This window comes from Pseudophryne corroboree, chromosome 2 (genome assembly GCF_028390025.1).
Source record: "Pseudophryne corroboree isolate aPseCor3 chromosome 2, aPseCor3.hap2, whole genome shotgun sequence".
NCBI lineage: Eukaryota > Metazoa > Chordata > Amphibia > Anura > Myobatrachidae > Pseudophryne > Pseudophryne corroboree.
In genome coordinates, this window is record NC_086445.1 from 414,929,366 (window position 1) to 414,951,019 (window position 21,654).

The 21,654-nt window shown below is 42.5% G+C and overlaps 1 protein-coding gene across 12 annotated transcripts in view; it reads right to left on the bottom strand.

Moving 5' to 3' along the window:
• Positions 1 to 21,654, bottom strand: part of DMD (dystrophin) — a 3,641,189-nt gene that overhangs the window by 2,122,076 nt on the left and 1,497,459 nt on the right. For all 12 annotated transcript variants that reach the window (XR_010221499.1, XM_063953479.1, XM_063953476.1 and 9 more), the window contains 3 exons: positions 18,147 to 18,281; positions 16,852 to 17,001; positions 1,403 to 1,564 (listed from right to left, as the gene is read on the bottom strand). Coding sequence is in view for 11 of the 12 variants with exons in the window: in XM_063953479.1 (XP_063809549.1) it covers positions 1,403 to 1,564; positions 16,852 to 17,001; positions 18,147 to 18,281 (447 nt within the window). In the remaining variant the exon portion in view is untranslated. The remainder of the gene's footprint in view (positions 1 to 1,402; positions 1,565 to 16,851; positions 17,002 to 18,146; positions 18,282 to 21,654) is intronic.

Here is a 21,654-nt window from a genome sequence, read left to right on the forward strand (position 1 = left end):
TGATCAAAAATTTCATCATGTATACGATACCAGGAGGTGAGTGGGCTGAGCCGTGCACTGCTCAGCACCACTTAACACAGACGGCCGTTTCACCGGAGAGTGGCTTGTTCACTGTGTCCATCAAAAAGATGGCAGCAGCCCTTCTGCCGTTGCAGCCAGGCTGCGCCAGCAGGAGGATTCCCTAATTTCTATGACCGTGCACTAATTGCGGCGTGATCACAATTAGTGCGTGGACGCAGATGGGCAGCCCCCAGCATGCGAGTCAAAGGATTGCAAATTCTGCCAAAAAGCAGAATTTGCAATCCTTACTGTACAGGGTCGAAATTCCCTATTATGTGCTTTAACAGTAATAGAGAACACAACTGCATAGAAGTATCCTATAAAATATAACTTTGCAGCATCCCATTTCTTAGGATGCAAACTGCATAACAGTGGCAGTTAAATGACAATGTAAAACATTCTGCCATAGCAGTTTTTGTATTGCTCCATGTCACTAGTATACAATACTATACTATACTATAATAGACTGTTTTACTGAATGTCAATCCAAAAACTGGAAATAAAAGGGTTAAAACAACAGTGAGCAAGGCATTTATGACCTGCTGCAACAGTCTTTCTTGTGTTGTATATAAACTATTATAAATCCAACTCTTGCTCATCTGCTGAAATAATGAGTGGGAAAGAGTTAGAGGGGAGAATAAAAATGTATAAATCAATAAATCATACAGAGGGTAAGATGGAATACATAAAGGTAAAACACATTGTGCATATATGTGCCAAGCAATAGGAAGCAGGACAAAGTATACTACCTGTCCTAAACAAGACACTATCTTAGCAAGATGATCACATAACCTGCAGAATTATGTGCATCCCACCTTTCTTCTACAACTGTAGAGAATGGCGAGATTATATTTTCTGAGTTTCTCAAGCTATAAAGCCAAATAGCGGTTCTGACTGAGTAATGCATTGCATGGTGCTTTCCATAGCTCTACAAAGAGGTCATCTCACACGCACTCCTGACACATTGTCAAATCTGATTAAGTAACCAAGGGATGACTTACAGGACGATTCAGTAATCAGCTTTACAGTGTGTGAACAATAGTAGCTGCAGCAAAGCAAATTCTTTTTGCAATTATGTTTTAAAATGATTAGATACTTTGCAACTTTGCAATATTGATTAAACAGGACTGTTTTTGACATGGCTCTTGTCAATTGTGCAAATATACAGAGGGGTTAAGTTACATATTGAAAACTATAGCGGGGATTCAAATCTACTTCTGTGAGCATGTGTTAAACATTTATATATTTGCATATATAAACTAGGAAACTAGCTCTGTAGCAAACAATGATTTACTGTGCACAGTCAGAGATCAGTTGCATGAAGGGGTTAAGAGAAGCATACCTGTGCTTCCTGAGGAACCTGACCTGCATCAATCCTATCTGAAATATAGGCCGTCAACTGTCTGTCTGTGGTGCCAAGAGACTCCTGAATTGAGCGAATAGCTTTGTCAGTCTCTTGGGCGGACTGGATACTTTGCTCAAGAACCTTTTGCCTCCTTACAGCCTGTAAATGAAGAAATGGAAATCAGTTATTTTTTCCACACATCAATTTAATTTACATGGAAACACAGGTAAATTACAGCAACCTTTTTGTAAGATGAATTTCGATGACTGTTGCCACTCATTCAGGCTGCCTTAACAAAAACCTAAGAAAGGTAAAGCAGGTCAGTTAATTAGAAGTAAAGTAATTTGAAATGGAGGCATTGATGAAACCTCTTTTCAGCAGGACTGTAAGGCACTGCTAAAATTGTTAAAATGAAACCTCTTCTGAATGCTGTAATCTTCTGTTCTGAGGCCTATCCCACTTCTTCCTGATCTCATTATGTAGTTCAAGAGATTTCATGCACTGAGAATGAGGTCACGGTCACCTCAATATAGAGTAAGCCGGTGTAACAAGTTGCCAGTGAGAAAAAAAAGGAAAAAAAACATTGTAGAAGAAGAGGGCAGAAGTTACAAATACAGTACTGCAGAAGTCTGCAACCAAATATTTATTTCACACTGCAATATTATAGTACTCTATGATAATGCATTAATACAATTACTTATCAAATTTCAATAGATCTTTTGTTATCAAGCAATAAATGTATAAAAAATGCAAAATACATGTTAAATATAATTTTTGTTCAATCGAACAACATATATAAATATTATTACACAGTGTATATGTTTTATAGCGGATTGGTAAAATTGCAAACAATTATTGAATAGCTTTTTGCAGTGCTGTTTTAGAATGTTCTAGGTCATGCAAATGTACTTAATGTTTATAGGGGAAACAGTACCCTGTATGAATGTATTAAGTAATAATGTGCACCCATGAATCCATGGAAAGGATAAATACACATGTGTCCTATACATACTGTAGTGCAGGCAGACAATTTGTGGACAGTCCTGATAACATTTTAGCCTAATGATACACTAAGAACCAGTGACATCACTCAGGTACTTCATGACTAATGCTCATGAGGCTTAACCAGTTATGCAAGTAGAAATTTTTTCTTAGTGGTACTGATAGTAAAAATGGGCATGGTCACATGTCATGAGGTGGTGTGGTCATACAAAACTAGGGGAGAGGCTACATGACAATAGGGGCATTGCCATATTATGTCACACACTGTAATGCCCCTTACACATTATGCCAAACACCATAATGCTTATTACGCATTATGCCACAGACTGTAATGCTTATTACACATTATGCCACACACCGTAATGCCCATTACACATTATTCCAGACACCGTTAACCCATTACACAGTATGTCACACATCGAAATGCCTATTACATATTATACCCCACACCGTAATGCCTATTACATATAGGGGGTCATTCCGAGTTGTTCGCTCATTGCCAATTTTCGCAATGGAGCGATTAAGGCAAAAATGCGCATGCGCATGGTATGCAGCGTGCATGCACTAAGTATTTTAGCACAAAACTTAGTAGATTTACTCACATCTGAACTAAGAATTTTCATAGTTGAAGTGATCGTAGTGTGTTTGACAGGAAGTGGGTGTTTCTGGGCGGAAACTGACCGTTTTCTGGGAGTGTGCGGAAAAATGCAGGTGTGCCAGGATAAAACGCGGGAGTGTCTGGAGAAACGGGGGAGTGGCTGGCCGAACGCAGGGCGTGTTTGTGACGTCAAATCAGGAACGAAACGGGCTGAGCTGATCGCAGTGTAGGAGTAAGTCTCGAGCTACTCAGAAACTGCTAAGAATTATTTATTCGCAATTCTGCTAATCTTTCGTTCGCTATTCTGCTAAACTAAGATACACTCGCAGAGGGCGGCGGCCTAGCGTGTGCAATGCTGCTAAAAGCAGCTAGCGAGCGAACAACTCGGAATGAGGGCCATTATGCCACACACAGTTATGTCACTGACACCATTTTATGTCCCACACACAAAAATGCCCCTTATAAATTATGCCCCACAGTAATGCTTCTATTTACTTGTTGCCAGGGGTTTCATGGCAAAAGATGCAGCTGGTGGCACCAGCGTTTCCGGCACTTCTGGGTAACGCTATACATGCAGTGGCATAATTGTACATTTTGCGGCCCTCCCATAGCATTTTAGTGCCGCTTACATGGATAATGCCCTCTGTAGTGCCGCTTACACGCATAAAGCTCCCTGCAGTGCTGCTTGCACGCATAATGCTCCCCTGTAGTGCCACTTACACACACAATGCCCCCTGCGGTGCTGCTTACTTGCATAATTCCCCACTAGTGTCACTTACACACATAATGCCCCCTTCAGTGCCTCCTACACACATAATACCTCTAGTAGGACTTACCGCCCTACATGCTCATTTCCAGGGGTTTCTTGCTCGTTGCAAGGTGTTACATGCTCATTGTCAGGGGTTTTTTGCTTGTTGCCAGGGGTTGCATGCTCATTGCCGACAGAGACTCTACGCCCTGTGGTACCGGCAGTGGCATGGTGGTACTGCGTACCACCACCATATTTCTTAATGATACTCCGTACCACCCAACTTTCAGCACTGGGCTTAACTAATGTTTCTAAGACACCAATTCCTAGTGAAATGATTAGCTGGAGTTTTAGGAATACTGATTCAGTATTGATGACTGCCTTACACTTTACATGTAAATGACCATTGTGGAACCATGACATTAAGAGCACATGAGTACTTTATTTATTTGTGGTATGCTGAACTACACTGGATTTAGAATTTACTTGATGTCTTATACTTTTAATGTACTATGTTGTGTGTCTGCTTGTATTTTTTGTGAATTTTTCAGAACCCTTGCACTAAACAGCGGATGGTGTCCTATTAAATGTATGAGCCATATTGATTTATTCATTAATTTTATATATATATATATATATATATATATATATATATATATACACTATATTTTGTATCTTTATATCACTGAGCACCATAAGCCTATATTTGTAAATAACTTTCGTGAAATTAGCGACACTTTTTAAACCAATTTACTATTCAAGAAATTCTGCTGCTTTCTTGCATTTTTGTAACAAATTGAAAACGGGGTTGTAAAAATGATGAGTTGCTCTAGCATCTTTATTTATGAAAAAAACCTATCGCCCATACGGAATCACATCTCTAGTAATTCTGATGCCTGTGTGTGGCTACCGATCACTCAGCAAATAACATTTGCAGCTTGTCTTTTCATTGTCAGTGTCTTGAATCTGGAAGTGTCAAATGTGGGGAGCCTGAATTATGTTGCCCACTACTGATGTAAAGCTAAATTGGAATCATTTTTGTAGTGTTCTTTTCATTTCTAACATATATCTGAACTCTACTGAAGGACTGTTTAGCCTAAAGTGACAAGTAATAATACTGAACAAGTATTGCAATAGATAATATTTATTCCTTAAATAGCTTTACATATACAGTACAGAATGCAAATTGTAATGTAAGGAATTCTGCCCTGTATAGCAAAGTCATTTATGTGTTTTATTACACTTTGGATCAGTAATCATAAACGTGCAAAGTTCAATAGATAATATAAATATGTAGTGACAATTTTGCCAACACTTGGCTGAACAGATAGACATTCTTTCTGCGCCAAGTTATTTTATCCCATGCACAAATTGTACTACTTAATTCCATTTTAAGCACAGCTGTAGCACATGACAGCAAAAGCACCATACTCAATTGGGATGTAGTCATGTGACCGCAGTTAGGATCCTGCCGGTCACTATCCCGACGCAGTATCCCGATCTATGACCAGCCCAACAGTTTGCACTTAATCGCAACAATCAAGCATCCTGAGTTAAAACTAGAGATGAGCGCCGGAAATTTTTCGGGTTTTGTGTTTTGGTTTTGTGTTCGGTTCCGCGGCCGTGTTTTGGGTTCGACCGCGTTTTGGCAAAACCTCACCGAATTATTTTTGTCGGATTCGGGTGTGTTTTGGATTCGGGTGTTTTTTTCAAAAAACCCTAAAAAACAGCTTAAATCATAGAATTTGGGGGTCATTTTGATCCCAAAGTATTATTAACCTCAAAAACCATAATTTCCACTCATTTTCAGTCTATTCTGAATACCTCACACCTCACAATATTATTTTTAGTCCTAAAATTTGCACCGAGGTCGCTGTGTGAGTAAAATAAGCGACCCTAGTGGCCGACACAAACACCGGGCCCATCTAGGAGTGGCACTGCAGTGTCACGCAGGATGTCCCTTCCAAAAAACCCTCCCCAAACAGCACATGATGCAAAGAAAAAAAGAGGCGCAATGAGGTAGGTGTGTGAGTAAGATAAGCGACCCTAGTGGCCGACACAAACACCGGGCCCATCTAGGAGTGGCACTGCAGTGTCACGCAGGATGTCCCTTCCAAAAAACCCTCCCCAAACAGCACATGACGCAAAGAAAAAAAGAGGCGCAATGAGGTAGCTGACTGTGTGAGTAAGATAAGCGACCCTAGTGGCCGACACAAACACCGGGCCCATCTAGGAGTGGCACTGCAGTGTCACGCAGGATGTCCCTTCCAAAAAACCCTCCCCAAACAGCACATGACGCAAAGAAAAAAAGAGGCGCAATGAGGTAGCTGACTGTGTGAGTAAGATAAGCGACCCTAGTGGCCGACACAAACACCGGGCCCATCCAGGAGTGGCACTGCAGTGTCACGCAGGATGGCCCTTCCAAAAAACCCTCCCCAAACAGCACATGACGCAAAGAAAAATAAAAGAAAAAAGAGGTGCAAGATGGAATTGTCCTTGGGCCCTCCCACCCACCCTTATGTTGTATAAACAAAACAGGACATGCACACTTTAACCAACCCATCATTTAAGTGACAGGGTCTGCCACACGACTGTGACTGATATGACGGGTTGGTTTGGACCCCCCCCAAAAAAGAAGCAATTAATCTCTCCTTGCACAAACTGGCTCTACAGAGGCAAGATGTCCACCTCATCATCATCCTCCGATATATCACCGTGTACATCCCCCTCCTCACAGATTATCAATTCGTCCCCACTGGAATCCACCATCTCAGCTCCCTGTGTACTTTGTGGAGGCAATTGCTGCTGGTCAATGTCTCCGCGGAGGAATTGATTATAATTCATTTTAATGAACATCATCTTCTCCACATTTTCTGGATGTAACCTCGTACGCCGATTGCTGACAAGGTGAGCGGCGGCACTAAACACTCTTTCGGAGTACACACTTGTGGGAGGGCAACTTAGGTAGAATAAAGCCAGTTTGTGCAAGGGCCTCCAAATTGCCTCTTTTTCCTGCCAGTATAAGTACGGACTGTGTGACGTGCCTACTTGGATGCGGTCACTCATATAATCCTCCACCATTCTTTCAATGTTGAGAGAATCATATGCAGTGACAGTAGACGACATGTCCGTAATCGTTGTCAGGTCCTTCAGTCCGGACCAGATGTCAGCATCAGCAGTCGCTCCAGACTGCCCTGCATCACCGCCAGCGGGTGGGCTCGGAATTCTGAGCCTTTTCCTCGCACCCCCAGTTGCGGGAGAATGTGAAGGAGGAGATGTTGACAGGTCGCGTTCCGCTTGACTTGACAATTTTCTCACCAGCAGGTCTTTCAACCCCAGCAGACTTGTGTCTGCCGGAAAGAGAGATCCAAGGTAGGCTTTAAATCTAGGATCGAGCACGGTGGCCAAAATGTAGTGCTCTGATTTCAACAGATTGACCACCCGTGAATACTTGTTAAGCGAATTAAGGGCTCCATCCACAAGTCCCACATGCCTAGCGGAATCGCTCCGTGTTAGCTCCTCCTTCAATGTCTCCAGCTTCTTCTGCAAAAGCCTGATGAGGGGAATGACCTGACTCAGGCTGGCAGTGTCTGAACTGACTTCACGTGTGGCAAGTTCAAAGGGCATCAGAACCTTGCACAACGTTGAAATCATTCTCCACTGCGCTTGAGACAGGTGCATTCCACCTCCTATATCGTGCTCAATTGTATAGGCTTGAATGGCCTTTTGCTGCTCCTCCAACCTCTGAAGCATATAGAGGGTTTAATTCCACCTCGTTACCACTTCTTGCTTCAGATGATGGCAGGGCAGGTTCAGTAGTTTTTGGTGGTGCTCCAGTCTTCTGTACGTGGTGCCTGTACGCCGAAAGTGTCCCGCAATTCTTCTGGCCACCGACAGCATCTCTTGCACGCCCCTGTCGTTTTTTAAAAAATTCTGCACCACCAAATTCAAGGTATGTGCAAAACATGGGACGTGCTGGAATTTGCCCATATTTAATGCACACACAATATTGCTGGCGTTGTCCGATGCCACAAATCCACAGGAGAGTCCAATTGGGGTAAGCCATTCCGCGATGATCTTCCTCAGTTGCCGTAAGAGGTTTTCAGCTGTGTGCGTATTCTGGAAAGCGGTGATACAAAGCGTAGCCTGCCTAGGAAAGAGTTGGCATTTGCGAGATGCTGCTAATGGTGCCGCCGCTGCTGTTCTTGCGGCGGGAGTCCATACATCTACCCAGTGGGCTGTCACAGTCATATAGTCCTGACCCTGCCCTGCTCCACTTGTCCACATGTCCGTGGTTAAGTGGACATTGGGTACAACTGCATTTTTTAGGAGACTGGTGAGTCTTTTTCTGACGTCCGTGTACATTCTCGGTATCGCCTGCCTAGAGAAGTGGAACCTAGATGGTATTTGGTAACGGGGGCACACTGCCTCAATAAATTGTCTAGTTCCCTGTGAACTAACGGCGGATACCGGACGCACGTCTAACACCAACATAGTTGTCAAGGCCTCAGTTATCCGCTTTGCAGCAGGATGACTGCTGTGATATTTCATCTTCCTCGCAAAGGACTGTTGAACAGTCAATTGCTTACTGGAAGTAGTACAAGTGGGCTTACGACTTCCCCTCTGGGATGACCATCGACTCCCAGCAGCAACAACAGCAGCGCCAGCAGCAGTAGGCGTTACACGCAAGGATGCATCGGAGGAATCCCAGGCAGGAGAGGAATCATCAGAATTGCCAGTGACATGGCCTGCAGGACTATTGGCATTCCTGGGGAAGGAGGAAATTGACACTGAGGGAGTTGGTGGGGTGGTTTGCGTGAGCTTGGTTACAAGAGGAAGGGATTTACTGGTCAGTGGACTGCTTCCGCTGTCGGCCAAAGTTTTTGAACTTGTCACTGACTTATTATGAATGCGCTGCAGGTGACGTATAAGGGAGGATGTTCCGAGGTGGTTAACGTCCTTACCCCTACTTATTACAGCTTGACAAAGGGAACACACGGCTTGACAAATGTTGTCCGCATTTCTGGTGAAATACTTCCACACCGAAGAGCTAATTTTTTTGGTATTTTCACCAGGCATGTCAACGGCCATATTCCTCCCACGGACAACAGGTGTCTCCCCGGGTGCCTGACTTAAACAAACCACCTCACCATCAGAATCCTCCTGGTCAATTTCCTCCCCAGCGCCAGCAACACCCATATCCTCCTCATCCTGGTGTACTTCAACACTGACATCTTCAATCTGACTATCAGGAACTGGACTGTGGGTGCTCCTTCCAGCACTTGCAGGGGGCGTGCAAATGGTGGAAGGCGCATGCTCTTCACGTCCAGTGTTGGGAAGGTCAGGCATCGCAACCGACACAATTGGACTCTCCTTGTGGATTTGGGATTTCGAAGAACGCACAGTTCTTTGCTGTGCTTTTTCCAGCTTGAGTCTTTTCATTTTTCTAGCGAGAGGCTGAGTGCTTCCATCCTCATGTGAAGCTGAACCACTAGCCATGAACATAGGCCAGGGCCTCAGCCGTTCCTTGCCACTCCGTGTGGTAAATGGCATATTGGCAAGTTTACGCTTCTCCTCCGACAATTTTATTTTAGGTTTTGGAGTCCTTTTTTTACTGATATTTGGTGTTTTGGATTTGACATGCTCTGTACTATGACATTGGGCATCGGCCTTGGCAGACGACGTTGCTGGCATTTCATCGTCTCGGCCATGACTAGTGGCAGCAGCTTCAGCACGAGGTGGAAGTGGATCTTGATCTTTCCCTAATTTTGGAACCTCAACATTTTTGTTCTCCATATTTTAATAGGCACAACTAAAAGGCACCTCAGGTAAACAATGGAGATGGATGGATACTAGTATACAATTATGGACGGACTGCCGAGTGCTGACACAGAGGTAGCTACAGCCGTGGACTACCGTACTGTGTCTGCTGCTAATATAGACTGGTTGATAAAGAGATGTAGTATGTATGTATAAAGAAGAAAGAAAAAAAAACCACGGGTAGGTGGTATACAATTATGGACGGACTGCCGAGTGCCGACACAGAGGTAGCTACAGCCGTGGACTACCGTACTGTACTGTGTCTGCTGCTAATATAGACTTGTTGATAATGAGATGTAGTATGTATGTATAAAGAAGAAAGAAAAAAAAACCACGGGTAGGTGGTATACAATTATGGACGGACTGCCGAGTGCCGACACAGAGGTAGCTACAGCCGTGGACTACCGTACTGTACTGTGTCTGCTGCTAATATAGACTGGATGATAATGAGATGTAGTATGTATAAAGAAGAAAGAAAAAAAAACCACGGGTAGGTGGTATACAATTATGGATGGACTGCCGAGTGCCGACACAGAGGTAGCTACAGCCGTGGACTACCGTACTGTACTGTGTCTGCTGCTAATATAGACTGGATGATAATGAGATGTAGTATGTATAAAGAAGAAAGAAAAAAAAACCACGGGTAGGTGGTATACAATTATGGACGGACTGCCGAGTGCCGACACAGAGGTAGCTACAGCCGTGGACTACCGTACTGTACTGTGTCTGCTGCTAATATAGACTGGATGATAATGAGATGTAGTATGTATAAAGAAGAAAGAAAAAAAAACCACGGGTAGGTGGTATACAATTATGGACGGACTGCCGAGTGCCGACACAGAGGTAGCTACAGCCGTGGACTACCGTACTGTACTGTGTCTGCTGCTAATATAGACTGGTTGATAATGAGATGTAGTATGTATAAAGAAGAAAGAAAAAAAAACCACGGGTAGGTGGTATACAATTATGGATGGACTGCCGAGTGCCGACACAGAGGTAGCTACAGCCGTGGACTACCGTACTGTACTGTGTCTGCTGCTAATATAGACTGGATGATAATGAGATGTAGTATGTATAAAGAAGAAAAAAAAAACCACGGGTAGGTGGTATACAATTATGGACGGACTGCCGAGTGCCGACACAGAGGTAGCTACAGCCGTGGACTACCGTACTGTACTGTGTCTGCTGCTAATATAGACTGGATGATAATGAGATGTAGTATGTATAAAGAAGAAAAAAAAAAACCACGGGTAGGTGGTATACAATTATGGATGGACTGCCGAGTGCCGACAAAGAGGTAGCTACAGCCGTGGACTACCGTACTGTACTGTGTCTGCTGCTAATATAGACTGGATGATAATGAGATGTAGTATGTATAAAGAAGAAAAAAAAAATGGGTAGGTGGTATACAATTATGGACAGACTGCCGAGTGCCGACACAGAGGTAGCTACAGCCGTGGACTACCGTACTGTACTGTGTCTGCTGCTAATATAGACTGGATGATAATGAGATGTAGTATGTATAAAGAAGAAAGAAAAAAAAAACACGGGTAGGTGGTATACAATTATGGATGGACTGCCGAGTGCCGACACAGAGGTAGCTACAGCCGTGGACTACCGTACTGTACTGTGTCTGCTGCTAATATAGACTGGATGATAATGAGATGTAGTATGTATAAAGAAGAAAAAAAAAACCACGGGTAGGTGGTATACAATTATGGATGGACTGCCGAGTGCCGACACAGAGGTAGCTACAGCCGTGGACTACCGTACTGTACTGTGTCTGCTGCTAATATAGACTGGATGATAATGAGATGTAGTATGTATAAAGAAGAAAAAAAAAAACCACGGGTAGGTGGTATACAATTATGGATGGACTGCCGAGTGCCGACACAGAGGTAGCTACAGCCGTGGACTACCGTACTGTACTGTGTCTGCTGCTAATATAGACTGGATGATAATGAGATGTAGTATGTATAAAGAAGAAAGAAAAAAAAAAACACGGGTAGGTGGTATACAATTATGGATGGACTGCCGAGTGCCGACACAGAGGTAGCTACAGCCGTGAACTACCGTACTGTGTCTGCTGCGACTGGATGATAAATAATGATATAAAAAATATATATATATCACTACTGCAGCCGCACAGGTATATATTATATAATGACGGACCTGCTGGACACTGTCTGTCAGCAGAATGAGTTTTTTATTTTATAGAATAAAAAAACACCACACAAGTCACACGACGTGTGTTTAACTTTTACAGGCAGACAGTCAATCACAATACAATATAGTATACTATACTGGTGGTCAGGTCACTGGTCAGTCACACTGGCAGTGGCACTCCTGCAGAAAAAAAGTGTGCACTGTTTAATTTTAATATGTACTCCTGGCTCCTGCTATAACCTAACTGCTCCCCAGTCTCCCCCACAATTAAGCTGTGTGAGCACAGTCAGATATTATACATAGATGATGCAGCACACTGGGCTGAGCACAGATATGGTATGTGACTGAGTCACTGTGTATCGTTTTTTTCAGGCAGAGAACGGATTATATTAAATAAAACTGCACTGGTGGTCACTGGTCAGTGGTCAGTCACTAGTAAACTCTGCACTCTCTAGTACTCCTAAGCTCCAGTAAATCAAGTGTCTCTGTCTCAATCTCACTCTCTCTCTTCTAATCTAAATGGAGAGGACGCCAGCCACGTCCTCTCCCTATCAATCTCAATGCACGTGTGAAAATGGCGGCGACGCGCGGCTCCTTATATAGAATCCGAGTCTCGCGATAGAATCCGAGCCTCGCGAGAATCCGACAGCGTCATGATGACGTTCGGGCGCGCTCGGGTTAACCGAGCAAGGCGGGAAGATCCGAGTCGCTCGGATCCGTGTAAAAAAAGCTGAAGTTCGGGCGGGTTCGGATTCCGAGGAACCGAACCCGCTCATCTCTAGTTAAAACCTCTTTTTTTTACAGTAAACCGCAATACAGACTTTTTTGTTGTTAATGTTATTCTGTTATTGGACATACATTTAAGAAACACAATTTAATACCTCTAATTTACGATACTTTACTCTGAAGTCCATTAATAATTGTATTATTGCAGGTGTGTATGAGTGACTTACACTGTAGTTCGCATGTAATTATTTATGTGATGCAAAATATGAGAGCAGAACTCGCCACATGATTATATACACCAGTTTGCATGCAATGTGTAGCACACAATGCTAAATTTAAAACAAAATAATTAAACCATATATATTCACTTCCAAACATCCACAACTCTCTGTAATCTACTGCTAACAGTGCAAAACTGAAAGTTAAGCTATTTGCTTTTGAGATATGGCCTAATAACAAATAGCTTCCAAGTAAAATATACAGGTATCTGCCAAGTTTGTTTTACTGTATATTAATGTGTTTTTTTACTTTGCTTTTTTATTTATAAATAAAAAAAATCAACCCCTTATGACTGAAAACAGCTTTCTGCAAAACTAAGGGGTCTATTTACTAAGCCTTGAATGGAGATAAAGCGGACAGAGATAAAGTCCCTGCCAACCAGATCCTAACTGTCATTTTTCAGATACAGCCTGTGACATGGTACTTAAGAGCTGATTGGCTGGTACTTTATCTCCGACCTCTATCTCCATCTAAGGCTTAGTAAATAGACCCCTAAGAAACAAAAGTCATGTAAACTGCACTCATGCTCTTGTGGCTGCCTATAAAGTTCTGTTGCAGTCAATGGGCCTCATTCACAAACCACAAACTATTGAGGAAAATTCCATCCCTGTATATAATAAGTGGGGCATTGAATGTTACACACATTCAGCTAGCGATAACAGTGAGAAACCCTTGAAGTATCAGTTGATTTCTCAGGAAGCAGAATATTCTACTGGTATTATATCATCAAATAAGAACATCACCTAAACTTTTTATACTCAATGAACTGAGCCATCAAATGATTTCCATCTCTGCAGATCATGCCTACACATTCAGCTTTTCTACACATGACGATACCCGGCCATGTTTTTCCTTTTTTTACACAGGAAAAGACAAAACAACTTCTTCCCAGAAGTATACAGTATAAGCTTTATTGTACTGTAAGTTGTGTATTCTTTTAAATTATCAATGTGTATTTACTATTTGCACCAAACAGTTAAATAATGTAAAATAAACACTTCAAATAATTAAAAATGAGATCGCTCATCGACATTGAAGTGGATCTCCTGTACTCCAAGTAGGCAGAACCATCTTATGTATAAGAACATTGGGGGTCACTCTGACCCGTTTGCTCGCTGCTTTTTATCGCAGCCGAGCGAACGGGTACCCACTGCGCATGTGCCGGTGCCGTAGTGCACCGACGCATGCCAGACGGCCGAAGGCAGTAGCTGGGCTGCGATCACCTCTACCTGATTGCCAGGCAGAGGCAGTCACTGGGCGGGAGTGGGTGGAATGGCGGTGTTTGGCCGCCGTTTTGAGGGCACGGTCCGGCCAACGCAGGCATGGCCAGACCATGCAGGGAGTGGCTCGCAGCGGCTGCGTGACATCATACGTGGCCGTTGCGGGCCGGGGAGCAACGAGTAGCTCCCGGCCAACATGCTAAAGCTGCGCTGGTTGAGAGCTACTCTTGAAGTGCAAAGGCATCACTGCTGTGCCTGTGCTGGGCGTCCCTCCGCATGTCAGTGTGAATGATCGTAGCTGTGCTCAATTTAGCACAGCTACGATCATCTCGGAATGAGGGCCATTGGACAGCTGCCCAGGCCCCACAATGCTTGGGGCCTTCCGGCAGGGTTGGCTGATGTCTCTTTAGCTTCTTTGGAGGCAGTTAGAAAATGCTGCCCGGCCACTTTGTTTGGGAATTACATAGTGGCCAGGCAGCATAATCTGCCTGTCTCTAAGACTGCAACCAGACAGTGAATGTCTGTCAGCATGCTAACTGGTGGATGGCTGGAGTGCTGACAGCAATTCACTGTATGGAAGCATGTGGAGAGATAATGCGAGATCATAGGGGGGGTAAGTCATGATATTTTTTATTATTTATTCTCATGAATAGGTGGGTAGGGGCACCAGTGTATTGCTTTACCCAAGGCCTACAATGCTGTTAAGACAGTCCTGCCAATAGACACATAATGTACCACATTATTGTTCTGGCACAAATAGTAATTCAAGCTTGGAATCAAGTGTAACATTATATTCACATTGGTCTAGATGTTGCCAACCATTTAATACTGTTGATCCAATTATTACTATACTGTAAGTACTTCCATCTCTAATTGTGAAACAATTCCATACATTGGGGTCTATTCAAAAAGCAGTGAAAAGCCCTGTTTTACGAAACACTTCAGAAAATAGGGCTTTCCACAGCTTTTCATGAAGGGGTATACTGTGTAAAAGTATAAGATTTCTTCAGCTGTTCCCCTGATTAGTGTTATAATCACTTCATAGAAGAATGAAAATGTCTTGTTTTAGTTTCACTGCTCAATTTCATTTTACCACCTGAAGATAGCGAAATGAGCCGAAACATACCTCACTGGGCGGAGAGGAGCAGTGAATCCCTGTTCCTGCTCTTTTCCATCACTCTTCCCCCTTGAGTCCAGTGTCAGCCCTGTGATGTGGTGGCAGCTGAAGCGCAAGGCACTGCCTGCGCATGGCACTGTGCAGAAGACTTATTGGACCCCTGATATGTCTGTCTTCATGCTGCTTCCTGAGATTGTGGATGGGCCGTTAATTGAAGGACATCGGAAGACAGGTACGTTTTCATGAATGGCTTAAAAACATTACTGTTTCTTTGTAAATGTGACCAACGCTCTACTTATATAAGTAATACTGGGGTGGCAGCAGTACGTGTGAGAGGTTAAACCCAGAAACCTCCAGTATTTAAAGTTCAAACAGGATTTACACAACTGCGCCTACTTGCAAAATAAATTGTCAGTATAAGTGAAAGAACCACGGAATAATATGTAGTATGAAAAATACTGACGTTTATTTGTATATAAATAATATAGGGTCAAAATTTGCTTTTACCCAAATGTATGAAAAAAATGATAGTGATAATCATGAAGTTGGGCAAAGAGTGATGATAAAGAAAAAAAAATATATTTCATACATTTGGGTAAAAGCAAATTTTGACCCTATATTATTTATATACAAATAAACGTCAGTATTTTTCATACTACATATTATTCCGTGGTTCTTTCACTTATACTGACAATTTATTTTGCAAGTAGGCGCAGTTGTGTAAATCCTGTTTGAACTTTAAAAACATTACTATATATTGGATCGACACCAGTAAAGTTGTACTGATTTCAGTTGTCCTAAGTAAGCTTGGTTTATACAGATATAATTTTAAGGAAAACACATAAATATGTCATTTATTTATTATTTACTGCATAAAATGTCGTCTAGTGCAAAGTACAGTATTTGCTTATTACTGTACCACTTAGTGATGACCATAAAGAGTTATGAGTTCCCAGTGTCAAGAGCTATATCTGCTGGGACTTCAGTTCTGTCTGTGTTATTGGTCCATTGTCTGCTTGTTATATACTCAATTAACTAGTTAACTACACTGACCTTGGCCACAGTAGCTGGACTCTTCCTCTGATACCAGATCAGTCACATAGACATTATAAGCATACTTGCCTACTTTCCCAGAATGGCTGGGAGGCTCCCAAAAATTGGGTCGTGCTCATGGCCACCTGGAAAGGAAAAGTTGGCAAGTCTCCCGGCTGGCAGCTAAGCTCCTGCACTCCCCAGGAGTAGCACACATATTCCCCCATAGCAGGGGGTCCTGATGACATGATTCAACATGGCCCTGGCATCATAGCCTCGCCTCCCTATCCACTATGCTGGTAATCTTGACATATTGTAGAGGGAGTGGAGCCACAATGACGTAATCTCATGGTCACTCCCCCTGCTCTGCGCCAATAAAACATCATTTTCCCACATCATGCCCCCCTGTGCAGTGCCACACCCACTGCAGTGCCGACCTGACTGCCTCCTCCGGGAAGAGGTAGCCAGAATGTCGGCAAGAATGATTCTAATTACCACTGCCCCTGTTCATTGCAATGCATGTGTTAATAATGCTGACACAACTAAATCAGAAGTCATTGGTTCCTTATAAAGAGATGAGTCCAATTATAACGACACATCTTTAATCCATAAAGGAAAACAATATTAAAATCTGAAAAGATAACATTTTGAAAATGTAGCTTGTTATTTGTGACTCTGACTCACAATTAACGTGTAATTAGTAGTCATTTGATGTTTACAATAGCAATTATGGATTACCTCCTGTTGTATCTCATCCCAACGTGTATTGAACTTCTCCAGTTTTTCAGTGATCAATTCATCCATCACGCCTCCGTCAGTTAATGTCTGAGAAAGTTCTTTAATTTGATTGCGATTGTCTTCTGGATGTTTCATAATTTTTGCTATGGACTGAAGAACAATAAATATAAGAATAAACAAGTACCACTTCAAATAAAGTACAAATTAATTTTGCATAAAAAAATAATACAGTAGGACTGCAATGTAACAATGATAATGATGAAGGGTGTACCTGTCTAAAAATGTCATCCCAGAGTAAGATGTGAGCCAATCATGCCCAATCCCCTTGTTACTTATTTCCTACCCATTAAAATATAACAAAAACCTCAAAATTATCACTATTAACATGTATAATGGCTTTACACAACAGCAACAAATTAAAAGTAGTATTACATTCAGATTTTCTACTCCAACTACCACTAAAAAAACAAAAAAACAATTAAACCATAATCCATGCAACACTAAGAGCAATACCGTCTTGATAGGTAACTTTAGACAGAAAAAGGTTGTAGTTTTATATTTAGTTTACTCATTTATAAAAAAAAATATTTTTATTTTTTTACGTTCATTTTGTAATACAATGCACACAGAGCATATAAAAGAACGGATAGAGGCTATACTGTATAATTAGCAGCACATTTCTTTTATGTAAATGCTACAAACCACATGCCCTAAAACCATGGAGCAAACACTGTATGGTGCCACAATAATTCTTTCACCTCCATTTATTTTAGTTGTGGCAAGGTGCACCATGCAATTTGCAACTTCTATTTATGTACTCATCTGTATGAAAAGTTCTGTGAAACTGATCTTGAACAGCAGGAGAGGATAAATACATTTTCTTAGTTAAAATAATTATGCTGGGGGCTAAAATTTACAGAAATATTTACTGATAATTCAAATAGGACAGCTGTCTGAAATCATCTGTGAAAAACTCAGAGATTTTGAATAACAGACCTCCCTCAGCAATGTGTACTATGACAACATGTGTAATAATTATGACTATATTGATTGTTTTTGTGGCTACAGATGGTGCAAAAGAAACGTATGTATAATATTTACTTTCTGTCTTTCAAGCAGCATGTACAGTTTACTTCCGTGTGTTCAACATGCACTTTTAGTTTTAGGTAGGCGTTTTATGTCAAGTACTGTATGCTGCAGTAAGTTGCAATACCCAGCATAAAGCTTCTCATAAGACACTTATCAGACATTTATCTTTTACAGTGTTTTTCATTCAAACTTAACAGAAAACCTACCTTTAAAGCCTGTGAGATATCTTCTGGTGACCCCTTGGCACGCTCTGTGGTTTTTAACTTTTCTTCAACTTCATTCATCCATTTGTTCTCAGATTCTAGGTATGATAATAACTCTTGCCAACATTTCCATACCTCCTGCAGATGAAACATATGATTAAACTGAAGCTGTGGGAATATTATTCATTGCATAAATGTTGCTCTCTTGTACAAATATGTAAATTTACTAATTATACTAAAAACAACTGAAAAATATGTCTACAAAAATAACCACACTATTAAACTTAAAAATGAACAACTACACTAATTGGCAGAAAATATCTAAAATACAAAAATCTGCAAATAAAATATGAAAAATGTTTGTATAATAGAAAATTGTATAATGTATAATGCATAATAAAGAATTGCAGTATGTAACATAAATCATAAATATGGAAATGTAAAATTAAATTCATATCGCAGTATAGGGCTAAATAGGGAAGTAATTACTTTGTTGCTCTTCATGCTGTTGACAGACGATGGGGGGAATCCAATTGCGGGCAAAGTTTTTATAACCGCAAGTTAGTGTGGCAGTATCGTACTTTACAGCACCTTGAACTCGCACAATTATGTTCACAATCCAATAGGGCTGTGTACAAAATTGTGTAAATTTGGGGGGAGAGTGGGCCGCGAGGGGTGTGAGATGCGCTGCGTCAACTCGCACTCTTCTCCTGCAATTGGGTTTCCCAATATGTTGATTGTATGATATTGAAGGAACAATGGTCCTAATTCAGCATGAGTTGTAGTTTTGCTAAAAGTAGTAAAACTACAATTCTTTTCGCAAGCATGTGAGGGGCCGCCCAGCACAGGGCAAGGCCACCACTTATGCCGGGTCCTGTGCCTTGCTAACATGTGAGCGCATTGCTGTGCAGTGATGCACTTGCATGATTAGGGTTATCACCTGCCTATGCAGCCAAGCTGCGAAGGCAGTCGGAGGTCATCCATCTTTTAGGTCACAGCGACTGCATGTGACATCATGCAGCCATTGTGGCCCGCCCCACAAACGGTCCGGAAACCCCTGCATCGTCCAAACTGTGCCCCCCAAATGGTGCATTGATGCTCACAAAATGCATCGTTGACGCCCGTCAATGCCCCCCCCCCGCCGCCATGTGCAGAAGGGCGGAAGTGTGGAAATCAGAAAATAGTGATTTCTGCGGGGCTTGCTGAAATAGCCCCAATGCTAACACTGCTGTAATATTAAAGCATTGTACCAGAGACGTCACCGAGTGTGGTGACACCCGATGTGCACTCTGTATTATTACACCCCCTGCTCAGCCCGTCAAAGCCGCGGGCGTCCAAAAAGGGGCATGCTCTAATTTAAAAGAGGTGTGGCCTTCCCTGAAGATGCTGGCTGCCCCCGGAGACTGGACAGCATGCAGTGCTGGCTCTTATCTGTGACAGGAGCTGAGTGCTGCAGGAGATTATATCACTGCAGCACTTGGCTCCTGTCACTGCAGAAGAGCTGGCACGTTGGTGTCACCCTTTCCGAGGGGGACACCCAGGTGCGGGATGTACCCCCTGCACCTGCCTTCTGACGCCACTGCATTGTACCAGTGTCGCCATTCTAATTTGATATATAAGATGCTTTGATTGTCCTGTCAGTAGCATTCTGTTGACAGCAGGAAGATCGAAAATTCATATGTAACCCACTGATTTAGAGTTGCACACAAATCCATTTTGCAGATGGATCTTGCAGGTTTTCTGTGCTGCTCACACTCAGTAGCCAAGCATGCCCAAAGTTGAGTAACTACTGTTGATTCAGAGTTGTATGTGTCTCAGTCACATCTCCACTGGTTAAATGGGTAACTGGGTGGCAACTGGGATCACCTAGTTTCAGGGCCAGCAACAGATTTCTTGGGCCCCAGTACCGTGATATCTCTGGGACCCCCTAGAAATTATATATGTATGTATGTATTAAAGCGCAACAGAATTTATAGCGCTGTATAAGAAACTGTTAAAGTATATATTTATTTATACAAATATATAAATATGTATATCTCTTCTTCCTCCCCCACACATACCAGAGTCTGTGTTTCCCTCTCTCCTTCCTCCAAGACACCCCCCACAGTCTGCCTCTCCCCAATGACTATATTCTCACTGCTCCCCCACCCCATCCCAAAGCCCTGTATTCTTTCACCAAGCCACTCTTAACGTGGGGAGAGACTCACCTGCCCTGCACTCCCCAGTATCCAGAACCAAACACCCCACAGCAGGTACAATGCGGCCCTCACATCCCACCAGAAACTGGCTGCAACAGAGCTGGACCCAGAAGAGCAGGTGCACACTGGTGATGCACAGTCACTCTGGATGAGAGGCTCCTGTCACTCTGAGGCTGCGCCCACACTGCCTACAGCTCACTGCCTTATTTGGACAAGATGGCTCACATCCCTGTTGGGCACTAAGCAGTGTATCGTTGTAGGGGCCCCTCTGATCCTTGGGACCTGGTACATGTGTCTGCTTTGACCCCCCCTGCCGCTGGCCCTGCCCAGGTTAAGTGTTCTGAGGATGTGTCATGGGCATGAACTGTTATACAGTACTCAGGGGTAGCGCACACAGAGATCTAACTGATTTCAGACAAATCTCTTGCACAGTGGACATGGCTAATAGTGTTGATGGCCACTTTCACAAGCAGACAGATAGGGTAGGTGTGGCTGAATGACTAAGGGTGTGTACACACGGTGAGATCCTTATTATGAACGATTTTCACTTGCGATTTCCCTTGAACTCCCTGGAGCCCAGACAGCACTGATTTTGACTAACTTTTCTTGAGATATGGACTATGTTTGCTTACGATTTTGGCTTATGTGAGATTTTGGCTTATGTGAGATGTCATTGACATGTGAGATGAACTAGATAGTACACCGATCTAGCAAGGATTGACTTGCCTGCACAGTCTATCTTTTCTTGCGATGCCGACCTGGCGAGACCGCGCATCTGGATCGAATCGGGATCGCAAGGTGACTTTCACCTTGCGATCTGCACTAACTTTTCTTGAGATTTTGACTATATAGTCAAAATCGAAAGAAAATATCTCACCGTGTGTACACACCCTAAATGTCAGCAATTCCTAACATTTATAAACTGACAAATATTTATTAAATACCCAAAAACTAAAATAAAAAATCTGTGTAATAAAACAAGTTGTAACACACTTTCTCTGAGAAAACTATAATTGAAAGTGGGACTTATCAATTTAATAGATATTATTAGAATCTCTCCTGAATTCTCATGAATTGTGTACAGCATTCAGACTGAGTGTAGGCGGATACAATACAGACAGAATGAGTGTAGGAATGCTGATGTGTAAAATGCAGCTGTCATGATACAGGGATGTCAGTAGTTTCTAGCTAATTGGCAGGCTACGTCCTCATGAATACCACTCAGCCCACAAAATACTGTATCTGCCTTCTCAGTGTGCAGCAGACAGGTGCGCTTCAACATGAGGGAAACAAATTATCTCACTTCCCTTATG